Below are 19,553 nucleotides of genomic sequence, written 5' to 3' on the forward strand. Positions count from 1 at the left end.
TTAAAAGCATATACTCTTCACAAATTTCACAGATGATTTTGTTTTTATCCACAATCTGACCAATCCAACTAAATATAAAAGCAATGTTTGTGGAGTTCGTTGCACATGGATTGAATTTACCGTTCACAGCACACATGGGGTTTGCTGCACACAGATTAAAAGTATAGTTCACGATCTCGTGGAGTTCATTGTTGTTTAAAGGCGCCTAGTTTCCGCGCTCCAGGAAAGTGTGCCACAGCTCCATTTGATACAGTTTCCAGCAGTGTTTCATAGTATTCAACCAGTACTTTCCATCCACCGGGACACATGAAGCCATCCGGTGGATCCTTTCTGTTCTGTGCAAGATCTCGCATCTGTATGACCCAACCGAATCATTTTAGTATCATTTGAACAGTCATTTATCACATGTAAACGGTAAGAGTTACCTTTGTGCCAGAAATGAATACAAAATCTTGAGGCCTGTATGGATCGAAGAAATCCATTTTCTGCTTCTTTACGTCGTACGCAGCAACCTGAAGTCATCCGAAAACAATAACCAACCACGCCAAGCCCCAATACATGAAATATTTGATGTTATAATGTTACAATGGGCAAAAAAATGCTGAGGTCATGATCACTACTGACAGATAAGCAGAAAATGGTAATTTGGTAATATACCTAGCAAGATTTCAAAAATGCCGACGTTCCCTAATAATCGAGCTCTTCTTGAAAACCTTAGGTACCATTAAAATGTAAATAATGACCATGATCGACCCCAGACTTGGATGGGATTTCTTTTGGACAATAAAATAGTTGCCATTATAATGGTTGTTATTAGCCTATATAATGGGAAGTAATGGATAATAATGATAAGATAAAAGTGTAATTTGATTATGTCAATACAGACTAAAATATTATTATTTGAACTAACAGAATTCAATTTAAAAATATTATTTTAAGCAGATAAATGATGAAAATATCAGATTGCATCCATCATTCTTATGACAAAACAAATGTTATAATGGGATAGCAGCAAAGTTGTGGCCATTGGCTCAAACGATTCCACCTAAATAACTTAATAGGAAAAGAAAACAATCTAAGAGAATGTTGAGAAACTTGTCAGCTTAGAAATTCCATTAGACTTGAGAATCAAATAGGACTATTTGCAAATTTATTTGTAAACTTGAGGAAATCAAGACTCCAATAATGTTAATATGTACTACTATTCAAACTTCTACAAGTCTCTCTCTCTCTATCTATCTATCTCGCCCCACCCACCCCACCCCCAACTTTGAGAAAGAGAGTCGAAATTGGATACTGATCCAATTGAAAAAGATTGCATAAAACCATCGAGGTATGTCACCATTTCCTGCATCCAATTCTACGCATACACATAAAGCAAAACATTACATAGAATGCACATGCAAACTGTCTTGGATGTCTGAATTGCAAGTCTTAGACTGGAAAAATCTTAACGTGTCAGTCAGCATACCTTGAATGGAAGAATGTTCAGCTTCTCAAGTCCTGGAGCCATACTCAGAACTTTCTTTCCATGATCAGCATCATAGAGGTCCCTGTCTTCTTTTGGGTGCTTCATACCGGCTGGGTCTCTGCCCACAATGTAGAAGTTTGCACCAGCATTTATCCGAGACTTTGCATGCCACTGCACCTCAGTCGGACCAGCATAATGCATGGGAGAGGGAAAGATTGCAACTACTGTTGTCTCTGGGTCAAGAACACCCTCCTCAAGGACCTGTAATAAACCAGGGGAAAGAAAAACAATTTTTAGTTCTCACGAACTAACCAAAAGCATCCAGATGAACATGCAGGCTTTAAAAAAAAAAAACAAAGGAAGGAAGAAAAGGATTACTCAGAATTTCAATTACATGTTATTGGGTTAACAAAATTCGGTCAACCAAATAAATGTCAATTTTGATGCAGCAATGAGATGAATAATAAGAGCTTAACGCTATAAATTGCTATTACTACAAGAGATAAGTATCTGATAATATAATGAGTAAGAACCTTTTCATGTTGCTTCATTCTCCAACTAAGTGGTACATCATCTGCTTTGGTGAAGCCCCCCAGAGGATGAAGCAACAGAATTGGGTTTCTGTAGCCCATTTCTAGAAGACGTTTACGTGTGTCTGTCATGAGCAAAGCATGCCCATTATGTACAGGATTACGAAGCTGGAAAGCAAACACTGCATCAGCATTGCGTCTCAAAAATTCTTCACGAAGTTCTACAGGTGACAGCCGATACTGATCAAGACCATCATTGTACTTGATTGGCTCTATAACTTCCAAATCTCCTCCAATTAGCCAGTTTCCAGCATTTTTAATAGCTTCCTTAATATATGGCAAGCCTTCAGCAGTTGTTCCCCAAGTTCTTGCAATTCGTTCTTCTTTGTTATGCTTATAGATCTCAATGCTGAAAACGAAAATAGCTATAAACATAAGCTAAAAATTTATAATGAGATTAACGAAAAACATTAGTTAAATCTTAACACATTTCACACACCTGCAAACATGAAGATATTATAGAAAATTATGATGTTATTTCAACTAAGAGGGTGAGCCTTGGCGCAACAGTAAGGTTGCTCCATTATGACCTGAGTATCAAGGGTTTGAAGCACAGAACCAGCCTCTCTACTCATGAGGGTAAGGCTGCATACATCCAACCGACCACAGACCCCACAATAGCAAGAGCCTCGTGCAGCCTGATACACTGTCTGAAATCTTGGCAATTGTTATAGTTTATCAATGTAACAGGTAGTTTTTCTGGAAGGATCTGCTTTTCATTGCGATAATGTCAATGCTGCAGAATGGGGGAGACACGCAGACCAAGTATCCTCTTTTTCATCTTTTTTTTTCTGGACTCATGCCTAGCACGAAACTCATACATTCACAACCGTTGCTCTAGAAAGAAAAGTTCCATGACCATTCCCAATGAAAAGGCATAGAAACAAATGTCTAAAACAAAAGTAATTGGAACCCTGGATGTCTTGGGGGGAAATTACAGCAAGAAACCAGGCAAACCGATAATAAAACATATACTCCAGGCTACAAAGGGAACGAAGCATGTCATGCTTACATGTTTGACAAATAAAGCCAAGTTAGACTCATGTATGACCTAAATCTTTAATGAATTATAGGAAACCACCATTAGGGTCCTATCAGATATCTAGAATCATGTCATCGATTGAAAACAACAAGTTAGATATAAGGACTAACCAGTATGGGAAAGAAAAGGACATGACAAAAGGAAAGATGAAGTAGCAGAGAAAGGGAAGACTTTAAAATTAGCTGCCACTGAGTAAATAAAACAGACCAGTGTTGGTGAAGCTTTCATAATCTTAAAGTCACTATATCTTGGCTTAATTAAGTTTACTAAGTTTACTTCTTTTTTTTTTTGAGAAAAAGAAGGGTTGAGATGCCCACCCTAATTTCATTAAGATGATAAAATGGTAGTACAGATATCAGTTTATCAAGTTTACGAAGTCAATGATTGAAGAATTATATTTGAAACAAACTAGGTAAAAATGAACACTAGATATTTAAACCAAATGAACCCACAATCCAAGATGAATTTGAACTGATATCTTCAAACATGTTACAAGATAAGCATATCAAACATTAACAAGGATTTCTCATAATATACAACTTGTCGATGCTTCAAACTTAGATATGCATAATACAAGATTGATCCGATCGGGGAGAAGGAAGAATTCGTTCAACCCGTCAACTCAGATCTCTCAAAAAAAAATTAGAAGAGGATGGAAGGAATCTTGAAAGTAAGGTTTATGACCCATTTTCTTTCATTAACTCTCCACATCTCCTAAACTGAGGTACATAGCTCCTATTTATAATTGTAGCGAGGTTCTCCCCTTTTCATAATTTGGGTTGGATTCCTTTCCTAGTTCGAATAGGACTAGGTATCTTAAAATAAATATAATTAATAGAAAAAATTTTAAAAAAAGCTAAAATTCTTGAAGAGGTAGACCTCAACTTCTACATCAACTCTTCCTTCTATTGCTCCGCTTGATTCTTCTCGGATAAAAAGCTATGCCCGATCAAAGTCTTACCCAAAAAAAAAGAATTAGTTTGACTAGCCTGTTTCAGGGCCTAAACGATGGAATTTCAATTTGATTCCACCCAGGGGGTTGGCCAAAAGTTGTAGATCTTGAAAAGCTACTCAATTTCAAGAACAAAGATCATCTCAATCGAGCATTGTATGACCAAGTTATAACCTTCGGAAATTTGGCTTGTAACTTAGCTGGCAGATCTAGCTTTTGGATCCTATCCATTCCTGTTCGTAGTGACCAAAATGTTTCACATCGAGCTTGGTTATCTCCTTCAATTTTCGTAATAGCCAAAGTAATCCACATCGAGTTTGGTGATTATTCTAGATATCTGTAGTGGCCAAAGTACTCCACATCAAATCTAGTAATTCTCCTGAATACTCGTAGTAGCTAAAGTGTTCCACATCGAGTTTGGTGATCCTCTTGGATCCGTAGTGGCCAAAGTGATCCATATCAAGTTTGATGATTCTCCTAGATACGCGTAGTGGTTGAAGTGGTCCATATTGAGTTTGGTGATGCTCCTATATCAAAACTTTCCTTGTTTAGGAGATTTAGCTCCTGCTAAATCAAAACTGAAGATGGAGAAACGCCTGCTTTCCTGTCTCATAGTTGAACCACTAAGTTTTGCTCGGAGACAGAGTTGGTGCTTGTGTTGAATGCATTGCCAATCGAGACACGATCTTGATGAGTTGGGCTATCTTCTCCTCTAATTGTGTGAGGCGTTCGATCGTCTCACCATCTATTGAAGTAGAACTAATAGTCATACTCATCGTTATCCTTCAATGTACTTCAAGCACAGATCGTCCTTCTTCTGATTGCTTGTACCGTTCGTGCATTTGGATCATACGCTAAAACTCCCATAGATGTAGAGGACCAAAGCTCTAAATACCAACTTGATCTGATCAGATCAAATTGGAATTCCACCAAGTAAGAGCATGACTCTAATACCACTTGATTCGATCGGAAAGAAGAAAGAATTTCTTCTACCCACTTAACTCGGATCTCTCAAAAAAAAATTGAAGATGGAAGGAATCTTGAAAGTAGGACTTAAGTCTCTTTTTCTTTCATTGATTCTCCACACCTCCTAAACTAAGATACATAGCCCCTATTTATAATACTAGCTAGGTTCCCCTTTCAAAATTTGGGTTCGATTCTTTTTCTATTCAAATAGGACTAGGTACCCTAAAATAAATATGACTAGTAGAAATATTTTAGAAAAAGCTAAAATTTAAAAATATTCTAAAAAAAATTTAAAATTTTTAAAGAGATAGATCTCGACTTCTACATCAACTCTGCCTTCTGTCGCTCTGCCTAATTCTTCTCGGATAGAAATCTATGCCCGATTAAAATCTTATCCGAAAAGAAAACTATCGGTTTGATCAGCCTTTTTTGGAGCCTAAATAATAGAATTTCATACCGATTCAACTTTGGGGGTTGGCCAAAAGTTATAGATCATAAAAAGCTGCCCAATTTTTTTAAAAAAAATATTATCTCAATCGGGCATTATATGACCAAGTTGACCTCCAAAAGTTTGGCTCGTGATTTGGCTTTCTAATGTGGCGGATTTCGCTCCTAGATTTTATCCAGCCCTGCTCGTAGTAGCCAAAGTATTCTACATCGAGTTTGGTGATTCCTTCCGATAGTCGTAGTGGCCAATATGATCCGCATCGAGTCTGATGATCATCCTAAATATTCATAATGGCCAAAGTAGTCCACATCAAGTCTAATGATCCTTCTAAATACTCGTAGTAACCAAAGTATTCCACATTGATTTTGGTGATCCCTTGGGATATTCGTCGTAGCCAAAGTGATCCATATCGAGTCTAGTAACCCTTCTGGATACTTCTAGTGGCCAACTGGCACATATCGAGTCTGATGATTCTCCTAGATCAAAGATTGATTAATTTCAAATCACAACAAAATGAAACATTTGACGTAGAACATTTTATTAAATACAACCCATACTTCAATGTTAACTTGATATACATGACTCCTATGCATCATTCAGTTATTATTTGAATTGGTGCAATTCATGACCCTTAAGTCATGATTGACCACATACCAATTAGTTTGTCAAAGACAACTTTCCAATTACGTGTTAAAACATAGGTTTCCAAAATCCACATTGACAAGTGAATATTTTTTCTCAACATTATAATCGCATTCTACTAATGTCAACATTTTTTTTAATAGCAATGAATACATTAAAGATATTATTCAAGAATGAAATCACCAAAATAAGCTACACAGAAACCAGAAGTCTACACTATGATCATAAACCACAACAATCAATGCAAGCTATAGCATATCAGCCAAACTTAAGTACTACCAAACATGAAACAGAAATGTCCCACCGACATCTGTGGATTTCCCAGCAATAAGAATCCCAACAAAGCCCTTGCGTACATTGGAAACCAATTATAAGCGTTATTACTGAATCAATCCGAAACATCAACCATTACAGTTACCAGAGAAGCTGAAGTAACTAAAGCAAGAAGGAAGCTCAATTTTACAACAACAACAACAACAAAATCCTATCAACATCTTAACATCAATGAGTTGAATAAATAAAGAAAAAACTAGTCATCACTTAAGCAGTAGAAATCATGAAAACCATCCATAAGCATAAAAAATAAAACGGCAGTAAGCCCACTATTCAGCTATTCTCATAGCTAAAAACATAATTTTGCACTGTATAAGCTATTTATGAACATAAGAAAGGCCATACAGATTAGTTAGAACACTGGCACTAGAAAACAACAAAAAGGAGAGAATTTTACGAAGAAAAAAGGCAACAAAAATCTCTTACTCGCTTAAGATGGCGACCAGCTTGTTGTTGGCATCAACGAGAGCGACCTTGCGCTGGTTCCCGATGGCCTTCTTCTGGGCGTCGTCGATAGCGAGCACGATGGGGATCGACATGTTGACGACCGACCCGTCAGGGAGGCGGAGCGAGTTGAAATGAAGTGCTTGGAGGAACTCGGATTCCCTCATGAACCCTTGGAGGGGGCTCGCCCACCCCTCGCTGAGCACATGAACCCACTCGAGATCGACCCGCGAGAGCCTGACCTTGGGAAGCGCCGCCGCCTCCCTCCGCCGGCCCTCCCTCGCCGGACCCGCAGGCACCACCAGGTTCACCAGCTGCCCCTCGTCGGGCTCGATGAGGCCGCACGCAATTCGGCGGCTCCGGATGGCCCTCGCCGCCCGCCGGGGGGCGGCGAAGAGGGGGAAAGAGAGTCGGGAGCGAGGGAAGGGATCTGATTTGAGGGTATTGGGGAATGGGGTGGTTGGTATTGGGGTTTTAGCGAGGAAGGTCACCATGGACGCCATTAATGGAGGAAAAAAATTGGAACTTTTTTGGCTCACTTTCTTCCCTCTTTTTGTATCTTCTTGAGCGCTTGGGGGGTATTTTGGGAAGAGAGGGGGAGGTGCAGTTTGGGAATTTGGGAGGGATAGTTGGAGTTAATGATTACAAGGGAGTGTGAAGGTACTTATAGCAATGTGAGAGGGAGGTATGGGGACGCATTTACGGATGTGTTCAAATTTATTCATGGTTAGATGATGAATCTGGTCCCGTTTTGTGGGTATATCCTTAGTGCTGGCAGCTGGCCCGGGGATGGGGACGATTAACAAATTGGCTTCGAGTTCTTGTGCTTGGGATTTTGTTTTCCAAAAAAATAAAAAGTTTAGGTTGGAGTGATGGAGTCTATCACGTGGCCTCAATGAACGCTTCCTTGATGCTTCTCTCTTTTGAATTCAGAGGCGGCGGCGGCGGCGGCTTCAAGACTGTTAACGATTGAGTGTTATGGATAATTTGGAGATACGACTTTATTATATATCCCTGTTACAGTCAAGGAAGGTCAAAAATAAATAACTAAGGCCATGTCCAAATAAGATTTATTTGTACATATAAAATAGTCACATGCACGACCATATAACGACTCCAAACAGACCTAACAAAAGGAGGAGTATTGCCGGTTATCATCACTGAGAATTCTATGCGAGTATTTAGTCCCATATCAGCTATGTTTAAGAGGTCATGGCAGGGCAAGGATACCAATTCATTATCTTTTTACTAAGTTTTTGGGGATGGACTTATAAGAATGATCATGGACCGATCATAATGCTGCTGATTCGATTTGAATATATTTGGATCCTTAGCATGACGAAAATTTCAGAACTTAAACGGAAGAGTATGTGAGAATATATGCAGGCGTGTATTTAGTCCATATTAGTTATTTGCCGAAAAAAATTTAGGTACTTATACAGAACTAAAGAATCTTTCGGCTAGCCATTTTGTATTAGGTCCTAGATTGCTACATCATCACTTGAAGTTAGAAGGCCACTGCCAATCTAATAAAGGTTTATTCCTTGGACAATTAACTTCTCAAGTCACAGTGAATGAATGAGTTAGCAATCAAAACCAATTCTCAGAAACTTCATTGTTCAATTTCTGGTTTTTCGTATACTCAATTATTTCAATGAACTGAATGTTGCATATGGAGAAATGCCTGAGTCAGGACATGAAGTCAGCGTGACAAATATGAATTAGAATAACAAATTAAATAAGTACATGAACTTGTGTTTTGATGCCATGTTGAGCAATAATTGAGCCTAAAATCTTAAGCTAATATACAATGGGTTAACAATGTGTGTTAGTCTTAACACTACAAAGATGGTTCATTTCTTCATCTATATACCCTTTTAAAAATTATATTGATGAATATCTGTTTAATGATTTAGACATATTTGTGAGTAATATCCAGTGAGTAATGAACAAGACTTGGTTAGTATATGTTTGTATTCACTCATATTTCTGCGATTATCTTTCTTGGTTATATTGGCCTCATTATTGCCTACCCGACCACTAATGGTGGAAGGAGTCATGCTTCCATGTCAAATGCTAGTTATTATTCGCCCACTGAAACATTTTATATTTATTGTTCCTTCTCCCTCCACTTTAATTAGATGGTGCATGCCTGCTGTGGTTCCTTATTGCTCTCTCCTCAAGGAAAAAATTGAAGACCTTAAATCCATGAAGGGGTCCATTGTAGCTTTTTCCATGCTGACTCTTGTACCTAGCAAGAGTTCATAAAAAAATGATACCTATCACTCCTAGGTGAATTGCCCTAGCACCAAGCTGCTAGAGTGATGGCATTTGTTTTTTTGCCCAATCTTTTGAAGCACTTTGTATCATTGGTGACATAATGGGCATTATTTGTAAAGCAACTAAACCAATGTTCAGAAACATGAACAAGTGCAATTGCAATGTGATTGAGCGATCCGGCCCGTCATGCGCTCGAATTCAACACAATTTGTGAGTCGATGGAAGGTTATGAATGCACACCACTGCGACTATTGGCAATCAAACATTCAAACCCGGCATAAACTAACTTAATAATGACCCACATATATTCCAAGATAGACTTGCAAATTGAGACACATTTGTAAAATAAGTGAAACAAAGGTCAAGTTCCTCAATCAAATGCTAATTCAAGTTATATCTTGTTTGGATCATCATCAAGCCAGATTCAAACCCAAGACAGCCTATTGGTGCCACTTATTTCATCTGTTCAAGCCCAATTTATGGTTTAGATATATAGCATGCAATGTATCATGCCAGTTTTCTGTGCATTTAAAATTTGTACAACTCTATATCTTGCTCTGTCTGCACTTGATATTCAAAATGAGTTAGACTTTAGTTTAAACCATGGCCTAGTACTGTGACAACCAAAAGCCCAGTCTTGTTTACTCCAGGCCCAGCCCACTAAAAGTGTTGTGGCAGATTGAGTCCAGCTTTAATCTCTACCTTTTTTCAAATACCATGTGATATTAAACAGAGCTCGACCGAAACTAGGCCTAATCACGCTCAATTTCAAATTGGTCTCAAGCCCGGTTTTCGAAACCAATTTTGATTCTTTTACTATTTGATTGAGTCTAATTCAAGCTTAATTTTAAATCGAGCCAAAAAGGAGTGTAGTCGATTCGCATGATTACTCAAACCAAGTCAAAAATCAATTCAATGTTGTATCAATTATCAACTTGTTTAGACTGTATCTTGAATACCTAACTATTTAACAAATATAGGTCAATCTAAAGATGAGGAACTACATAAACAAGTGCCATATGCACTGATGATTGATTGGGGTGGAGCCTATTACCACTTATTCAGGAGAGAATGGAGCATGACTCAGAAACTATGGCCTAAGAAGGGTGTGTGAGCAAGCCCCAGCAGGATTAGCCAAGAAAAAAGATGAAAAAGAATACCTGTGATCATTGGTGTGCTTGTCTCTGTTGCTCTTTATTCCGTCCACTATTGGCATGGTTTCTACGGATGAGATGTGGACAATGCACTAACTTTTGTTTTTTTTTAAGCTGGTTTGTAATTGATTATTGCCATGACACAGAGGGTAAAAGTTAGCATGATATTTATATTTCTATACATTATGAATTTAAATGTATGGTTAGAGAGTTGATCTTTTTTCATTGCTGCAATATAATGTAACCTTATAATATGTGTACGTATATATATGTATGTATGTATAAATGTGTATGTATATGTGTTATATTGCTTCACTTAATATATTAGTTATAGCAATCACCAATCATCAAGCACATTACCATTATGAGATGCTCTTGTGAGTCATTTTTGGTTAGCCTCATAGCCAAATAGACTAGTAGATCTTGGTTTCCAAAAGCTAATATTTTTGTACAAGTAAGGTTGCGAGTGATGAATTAGATACTAATAATAAATTATCTGCTAATTAACTGAAATTGATGTGATCGTTCAGCTAAGGACTCTAAAAGAAAGATGGAGGAAAACAAAGTAGTTAAGAAGCATACGTCTGGTTGATTGTGATTAGAATGAAAACAAATTACTATAGGAGAGGCAAAATATGTAACATATACACAAGTATAAATAGTGTATACTATATTCGGTTATTACAAAAAAGTTCATGTAATTAATTCTTAGCCATTTACTATTGTTAATAAGTGCATTTTGAAGATGAACCCTTTATAAATGATCCAATTAAAAAATATGATGATCTATGGCTTATTTGTGATAATGATTAAGAAACTAAGATGTAGCAATGTTCAATGACTTATTTGATCTTTATTATCCTGATTATACTTATGATAACATGTGAAAAAAGTCGATACTAGTATGTCTTTATATTTTGACAATGTTCTATATAATACCTCCATACGATGTTTAATATCACCTTGAGTTGGAATTATCCATGACATTCTATGTAATATTATTATATTCAAAATATAAACTAAACATTTATCCAAACTAGTAGAACTTCAATTTTCCAAAAAAAATAATGCACATGAATCACCAAAAAAAAAGAATGCATGATTTTCTTTTTTATAAAAAAAAGGAAAAATATCTAAAGAGGGGAGGGAATGATAGGATGCTTAATTTAGTTTCTTAAGTTTGATTTGATTTATATGAGTGATTCGAGAGAAGAAAGAATTTTCTCAACCCACTCAACTCAAATCTCTCAAAGTAAATTTAGAAAAAGATGAAAAAAATAGCAAAAGTAGAGTTTAGGTCCTCTTTTCTTTTATTGATTATTAAAAAATTGATGTACGTAGGTTCTATTTATAATAGTGAGGTCCACTCTTGCACAATTCAAGTTGGGTTCTTCTCCTAGTTCGAATAGAACTAGCTTCCCAAAAATAGACCTGACTAGTAAAAATAAATTCGAAAAAGCTAAAATCTCATAGGAGATATATCTTGACTTCTATATCAATATTGCCTTCAGTTTCTCCACCTATTTCTTAACGAATTGAAAGATACGCTTAGTCAATATCTTTTTTATTAAAAAAAAATAATTTGAGCTTGATCACTAGCTACACAACATCCTTTAAGAGGCAATATCACATCATAAAGCTCTAAAATTTTATTTGATTTGAAAAAAAAAAAATTATCCCAATCAAGCATTATATGACCAAGTTATGGCCTTCAAAAGTTTGGCTTGTAATTTATCTTTCGACGTATAGGATGTCGCTCTTGGACCTATCCAGCTTTATCCATAGTAGCTAAAGTGATCCACATCAAGTTTAGTGATTCTCCTAGACCAAAGAATTTAGTTTACAAGGAGTCCAAGTTTATTAAAGATTGGCAAACTTATAATTTCTATTTTGCTTTTTCTTATTATTGTAGGACAAGTATTTATAAATTTACAAATGTGTAGTCACTAGAGGCCATCTAAACAATAGATCAATTTAATAAAATTAATCAAAAAACTTCTGGAGCTACCAATCCCCTCAAAAAGATCAAGTATCTTTGATTTTCCTCTATTTTCTTCTTTCTTTATCTTTTCCTTCAAAATAATTCGGTTCCTATCAAGAGCAATATGATAAATCCCATAAGAAGCCCCAATTAGATGGGTGAAAGTCACTGAAATCAAAGATTCCAGGTATGTTTTGTGTTCCAATATCTAATTTGTTTTCCTAACTAGGCCAAGTCTAAAACCAAATTCATGATAGTTTAGTAACATTGGAATAACAACATAGAATGCCTTGTTTGTTCAAATTGTTTTAATCAATTGGAATGCAATGCATAATTGGATTGGTAATATAGCAAGCACCTATATTTAGTCGCATTGGTTCATGCCTATTATAAAAATTTAAAGTAATAATCGCCTTGGCCTAAACCAATCCCAAGATGCTAGCAACCTTGGAAAATGCTTTAACAAAACATTTTATCTACCTTTATGACTAGACCTCCATCTTAATTGTCGATAAACATGGATCAAATTCAAACAAATATTTGAAAACTAGTGAACATGTCAACTTAGCTGAATAAAATTGGCAAAATTAGACCCAATTTATCAAAGCATGTTGCAAACTGAAAACTATGTATTTAATGAGAATTTTTAAATTATTAACCAATACTAAATTTGTTATTAAAGGAATTCAAGTTAGGCCATTATTATTCTAAACTCTACAGGACTTAAATCGTTTCTTTGTAGACCTTGTTTCTTAATCTCTATGATCAAATGGCCCAACAATTATTTTTGATTGGCCTATCTTCATCAAACAACTATTAGACTCGCCAACACTATCCACATTAACTCTGCCCAACCCAACTCACTAATTGACCATGATACAAATGCTTGAAAAAGACACAAGTCACACACCCAACTCATAAAAGAATGGGCATAAATACTTGATTTTTATAATATGCATCAATGAAATTAGCTAAGTCAAAAATTGCAAATGGAAAAACCCAAGACCCCTCTATCTCTAGAATTCTTAGGATGAGGTGACAAAGATATGATTATGTGGAATATTGACACTTATTCTTTAGAAGAAGACCCAAATAAAAAGGATCAGATCTAGGTTTCTTTGACTGCTCCACTACTTTTGAAATCCAATGTCATAAGAGATGAGAGCTGCACCATTCATTTCTTAGTTTTTTTTTGCTTAGTTAAGATGTTGTTTGAATACTTGCAACAAGGTGCAAGTGAACACCAGTTGCAAAAGATGGTTATTTTATGATGTTTGGATACTTGTATTTTATATTTTCTTGTGTATTTGAAGTTGTATTTGGGCCTTAGTTACATCATCTTATCTTATAGGAAAATTAGTTGCAGGATAATATAGCAAGTGAGGTGCCCTTATACTTCAATCCAGCACATCGGTTGGGTATTGTTAATGCATTAGCATCACTTTTTAGAGGGTTAACTTTCGCATAATTGTAAAGCTGCATCATGACCTCGGCATCACAGGTTTGAAATATGGAGACAACTTTACCACATTATAGGATAAAGCTGCATACATCTGCCCCATCCCAAACCTGCAATAGTGATAGTCTCGTACATTAGGCACCTCTCTTTTTTACCATTATTTCTATTGGATTCTACACGTTTACTCTTCTCTCATGCATAGATCCAAACCCTAGCTTCCTTCAATTGTTATCTCCCCCACCCCCAACCCTTTCTTATTGTCCTTCTCCTCTTATCCTCTTGTTCATCCCTCCTATCCTATAGCCCCAGTTGAGACCCCTCTCTTCCTTCCTATCCTCTATGTGCCCGATCGGCATCCCCATGCCTTGATCATTAGCTCTAGGATTAAAAGCCCAAACTTTAGACTCAATTTGTATCTAAACTTTAACCACATACCCATTGCTCTTTCCGAACATAGCCATAGTATTTTGGAGCTTCTCCATGGCCGTCATCCTCAAGGCTTTGCTAAATCGACTCTAGATCTTGTAACTCTATCTCAAAGTCGTGAACCCTAACCCCAATTTGCATCAAAACCTTACCTTCACTTTTCACCAATCTGCAACCTATTTACTTTATGATTTCTCATTATCTTATATATTTAAACACCCTTTTGTACCAATATGATTGATCTACAAAGGATCAAGCATGGAGACATAGAGAGCCTAAGTTATTAAGGATCCTCAATGATATAAGCTTCTAGAATTGATCTAAAGCATCAAAGATTGGAACTTAAGAGCTTCTATATATGTTACTTTTCACATATATTCTAGCTGCTTGTTCGATGAATTTCTTCTTTAACGTATATTAACTTGACATGTTGCCTCTATGTCCTTGGTAAGTTTTACTGATTTGGATGGATATAATGGCACCATGAGCATTTGAAGGATTAGAAGAAAAGAAATTTATTTCTATATAATTAGAGGTAGTTCTATTAATTACTTTCTACTTGCAAAACAACTAATTCATATTTTGTATGATGCATGTATTATTCTAGTTTTCATTAGAAATTGTTGAAAACTAGTTGGAAATAAATTAAAATATAAATTTTATATCAAAATGGTTCATATGCAATATATTCTCTTGAATTTAATTTTTTCCATTAGAATGTAGTTTAGAGTATAAAAGTTTATTGGACCGAATTGTTATAGCCCTTGGTAGTTTTATACAACATTTTGGTGTAGTCTTAACACTCCATTTCAAGGATGATTGGATGTTCCTAGTTATATAAACAAACAAGTAAACTTTAGTTATAGCTTCCAATTACATTTAAACAAATAATAAAAGGTAGGTTGTTGCGATTCTAATCTCTATGAACCAAATACTAGATTTATTAGTCCATCCCATGTAAACCTAACTACAAGTATGTGGGACCTTTAGGTATCTAGATATCACCTAAGTAAAAACCAACCATCCTAGAGAAAAAAAAAGATAGGATAGAAATTTTTTTATTTTAAATATCAAAATGTGACAATTATTTTCTATCACAATTGTAATCCAATAAGCCAAAATTCATTAAATGGAAGGATATTACTCACCAATAATTTAAAATAAATGAAATAGTTTTTCTTTTTAATTTTTTGTTTCCTTTTACTTTATTTTCGAATCTTTTTTTATTTCAGTCTATTTGACCATCCAACTCCCATTCCTTACATAACTAGAAAAATAACGAGCTTTATTTCATTGGGTTGAACACACTACTGATCTGAAGATTAACTAATGGGAAATAAAGTCATAAAAAACACCTTTATCTCAATTTAATGGAGTTTTGATTTTTGTCCTATTATTTCAAACAATAAGTTTGATAGTATAATTTCATAATAGGGAAATTAAAAACCCCATCCTTTTATTTTGACTGTCGTCTTTCATTTAGCCTAACACAAGTACCTTTATGCTGAGTCCTCTACACACAATTTAGCCTGTTTTACTTATAAACTAGGGATTGAAAAATAGATATCTACACTAAGGATCAAGAACAAAATTCCTAATAAATAAGTATGTAAAATGTCAATAAATCCAACAAGAAGACCTAAACTTCTCCTTCATGGCATGGCTATTTCTTACTTGTCATTTATTACTAAAGAAATATCATGAAGTATCTGCGAAATCACCTACTAGTTTCATTCATTATGGCATTGGGGTGGTTTTGGAAAATATCAAAGTTTAGGGTTTGTTTAGAAAAAGAAAAATCCTCACAAATAACTTTTAAATTTAATACATTTTATTTATAATTTGAATTTTTATAGATTATTTCCTGAAACCTATAATATTTGTATATTGATTCTTTTATTTTTTTTATATTTACATAAAAATATCTATAAAATTCCTTATTGATACAAATTGGTCCTTCCGCTAATTTTAATTAATAAAATCTTGGTTAGACTTAACTAGGATTATATGTGGACCAAAATGCCATTGACGTAATAGTGGATGAGGCTTGGGACTTAGCCTATTCTTGTTCACTTTTCTCTCTTCTCTACTTCACCCTCCTCTTGCTTGGGACCTAGCTGCTATGGGACCAATGGTGGTGGGACATAGGTCAAGAGATTGGCTAATAGAAAATGTGAGTGCTGGGAGCAAGATATCTAGAAAATATGAAATTAACACCATTAAAAAATATAAGTAAAATATTCTTTTAGGCTCTAGTTAATTTAATCTGAGAGAGATAGAAGCAATAAGTTGGAAGGTTTTAGAGATTAAATTATAAATATAGAAAGATAGGGATTAATATATAAATATGAAAAAGATTTTGAGGACTACTCTACAAAACAAACTTATGATTTGAACTTCTCAGCAAGCAGCTTATATAAACTTTAGGATACCTTTTGTGCACTTAGAATTTGTTTATACCCTCTATGCTACCATAGACACTAAAAGAAGCAAGTCCCAACTAATAATCAGTTCGTAAAATTATAATCTTATGCAATATTTAATCATGTCAAAATTAAGAATTTAGAGTCAAGACATAGCATTATAGCCTTGGGCACTTAAAATAATTTCACTAATATGCTCTTTGACTTAAAATTCTAAATAATCATTAACATCCAATGCATAAAGATGTACACTTAGACATTCCGTTCATCTTCCTTAAACATTGGACCAAATTTTTGCTAAATCTAGTGGAGCCACCAATCTCATGTTCTCATTTATAGTTGGCCTAAGAATGAAAGAACCATGGTACAAACCCCAACTGGATGAGCGTATGACACATACATGGGAAAAATTATAAGGTTCTGTCTTGAATGCTAGAGCATCCTATTTGTGTAACATTTTCACACAAGGGGAAGGGTTTGAAGAGAGAATGGAAGGAAGCATAGTTTGGAAAACACAAGGCAATGAATAGATCGAGCAATTGTGTGGTTTTCTATGATTTGAGAAATGACATTTCAAAACAATATTTATTATCCAAACAACTTGAGCTTGAGGTTGCAAGACTTTCGTCATTTCTCCCACTTTTCTTTCTTTCCTTTCTCAAGTTAGCAAATTCCACGTGCATGAAGGATATCTCATGGATAGGGTGGACTCCATCGAATATGTTCAAGTTGAAGTCAGATTTGTTCTTGATAATTTGATGATGTTTGAATAAATCTAATGTGTTTATCAATAATAAGACCTTTGGAGCTAGAAGTGTATATGTGTGATATGTTTCCAAGTACTAGATATTAATACGAGTAACTTGAGACACTTTTTTCCTTTTTAATTCACTCAATAATTTCAGCAACTCAATGCTTCTCTAAGCTATATCACCACCTACTAGTGCCAAAGAAAAACCATTTTCCTAGAAATATGAGGACATCAGCGAGCATAGCAAGCATGGGGATTATGGATCAATCCAACACTAAGCTAAGGATGACTAGATTGGAGTTAACTAGTCTGGTGAAGTAGTAGATCTACCATCCTATTACCGTAGACAGCCAAAATTGGTCCCAAAATGAAAATGAAAAGCTAGATCTAAGCAAAAGAAAGTATGATTAGGTTGGATATCTCGGTTGGTGAGGCAGTGAATTTACCAGGGACAACCAAAATTGGTCATAAAATCAGTCCAAAAAAAGGCTAGATCTAAGGAAAAAAATGGATGGTCCCTATCCTCTCTGGGTAGCCACCAACAAGAGGATTCACTTTTCTAAGACTTATTTTGAAAAATCATGATTTAGTATAAATGATTGATTTTATATGAGAATGTTTGGATTTTCTAAAGGCAATAAACCTATGTATTCTGATTGATGAATATGATGTGCATTTCTGATTGAGAACTTATCCTATGACCTTCAATGATATACCTTATAGCTAGTTGACTTCTTAATTAAGTGTTGGCCAGCAAATGTTATGATTCGTTTCATTGAGAACCATTTAAGTATTATTTTGCCATCTGGATTTTCTAAAGGTAATAAAACTATTTATCTTATTCTTAACTGATGAATATGATGTGCATTATGGTGATTTTTTTTTCTCTTTCTGATGTACAATGTGTATTAGGGGTTTAATTATTGGATTTAAGAATTTATTCGATGGCCTTCAACGCAATGCCTTATAGCTAGTTGACTTTCGAAGAAAACATTATCCATCAAATGATCTGATGCACTTGATTTAAATCATTTAAGTACGTATTATTGTCCTCTAAGTACCATGAATGACTTAATTAATTAGTCTTCATCCCCATGGACTTATGTATTGCTAATGATTTAGAACCATTCAAGTATTGTAATCCCATTTGGATTTTCTAAAGATAATAAAACGGTCTACATGATGAACGTTACGTTGTTTTTTTTTTCCCCTTTTGATGTACAATGTACATTTGGAGTTCAATCATTATAATTGACAATTTATCCGACATTCAATGGCACGCCTTATATTTAGTTGATTTTTGAAGTAAGCATTGGCCATCAAATGAGATGATATGCTTCATTTAGAGCCATTCAAGTATTCTTGTCCTTCAACTACCATGTACGACTTAATTAGTCTCCAACCCCATGGACCAACATTACTTTTACAAGAACACCAATCTCCATCTCTAGCCTTCTGCTTACATAGAGTATAGGCTAATTGTGTTATACTCAATCAAATTTACTTTATAAAAACATAACTTGCTTATTTACAAAGAAATTATTATCACAAAGCATTAAAGAATGATACAAGGTGTTTCAAGAGTCATTACAGAATAGTCTGCTACTAAAAGTGATTTCATATGAAGGTGAAAAAAAAGTGTCATTTATAGCTAAGAATGAAACAAGACCTTACGCACATTTTAGTGGAGGGTTAATCTGGGAGCTAATCTGGAAGCTTGGTGGAAATGCATGACATAGATGGGGATGAACATGGTGAATAGATGCTTGCTCTATTGAATCTTGACGAAGAAAACCAAGGTGTTTTTATCGAAATATTGTCTTTATGTAAGACACGAGTATTATGAAGACAACAAGATCAATACCCAGGTTTAATGTGCTTCTCCCTAAAATAGCAAAGCAAACTAGGTTGTTTCTTGTATGTTAATATTTCAGATAATTTATGTTTCTTCCAATAGGAAACAGACAAGATTAATGGATAAAACAAGAACAATGATAATATAAAAATGAGAGACAAGCCTTCCATTCTCAAACATGGCCATGCCACCTTTCTAAGACCTTGCTTCTCCCAACATTCCCTTCCCTGTATCACCTTGATAAGATATTGTGGTCTCTAACATTTTATGATTTGTCCCATGCACATATCAAATAGAAAAATCACCTTCCACAGCTTGCTCCCTTCAAACAGGCAT

At 35.2% G+C, this 19,553-nt stretch overlaps 1 protein-coding gene across 1 annotated transcript; it reads right to left on the minus strand.

Annotated features, from left to right (window-relative positions):
- Window positions 1-7,868, minus strand: LOC103716358 (ATP sulfurylase 1, chloroplastic). Its single transcript, XM_008804321.5, has 5 exons — window positions 6,871-7,868; window positions 2,005-2,410; window positions 1,472-1,732; window positions 426-512; window positions 1-353 (listed from the first exon to the last, which is right to left on the minus strand). Exons 1-5 carry the CDS (start codon window positions 7,389-7,391, stop codon window positions 186-188), a joined length of 1,443 nt encoding a protein of 480 aa, XP_008802543.4. The 5' UTR covers window positions 7,392-7,868; the 3' UTR covers window positions 1-185.
- Between the last annotated feature and the right edge of the window lie 11,685 nt (window positions 7,869-19,553).

Source organism: Phoenix dactylifera, chromosome 18 (assembly GCF_051530095.1).
Source record: "Phoenix dactylifera cultivar Ajwa chromosome 18, Ajwa_hap1_PhDact_Kaust_v1.1, whole genome shotgun sequence".
Taxonomy (NCBI): Eukaryota; Viridiplantae; Streptophyta; class Magnoliopsida; order Arecales; family Arecaceae; genus Phoenix; species Phoenix dactylifera.

What these genes read in the sequence shown, in the direction of transcription:
- LOC103716358 (XM_008804321.5), bottom strand. Translation starts at nt 7,391, where the DNA reads ATGGCGTCCATGGTGACCTTCCTCGCTAAAACCCCAATACCAACCACC. An exon ending in GAATGAAGCAACATGAAAAG is followed by an intron (nt 1,733 to 2,004) that starts GTTCTTACTCAT and finishes GGTTTATTACAG; the next exon opens with GTCCTTGAGGAGGGTGTTCT. An exon ending in TGAACATTCTTCCATTCAAG is followed by an intron (nt 513 to 1,471) that starts GTATGCTGACTG and finishes GGATGACTTCAG; the next exon opens with GTTGCTGCGTACGACGTAAA.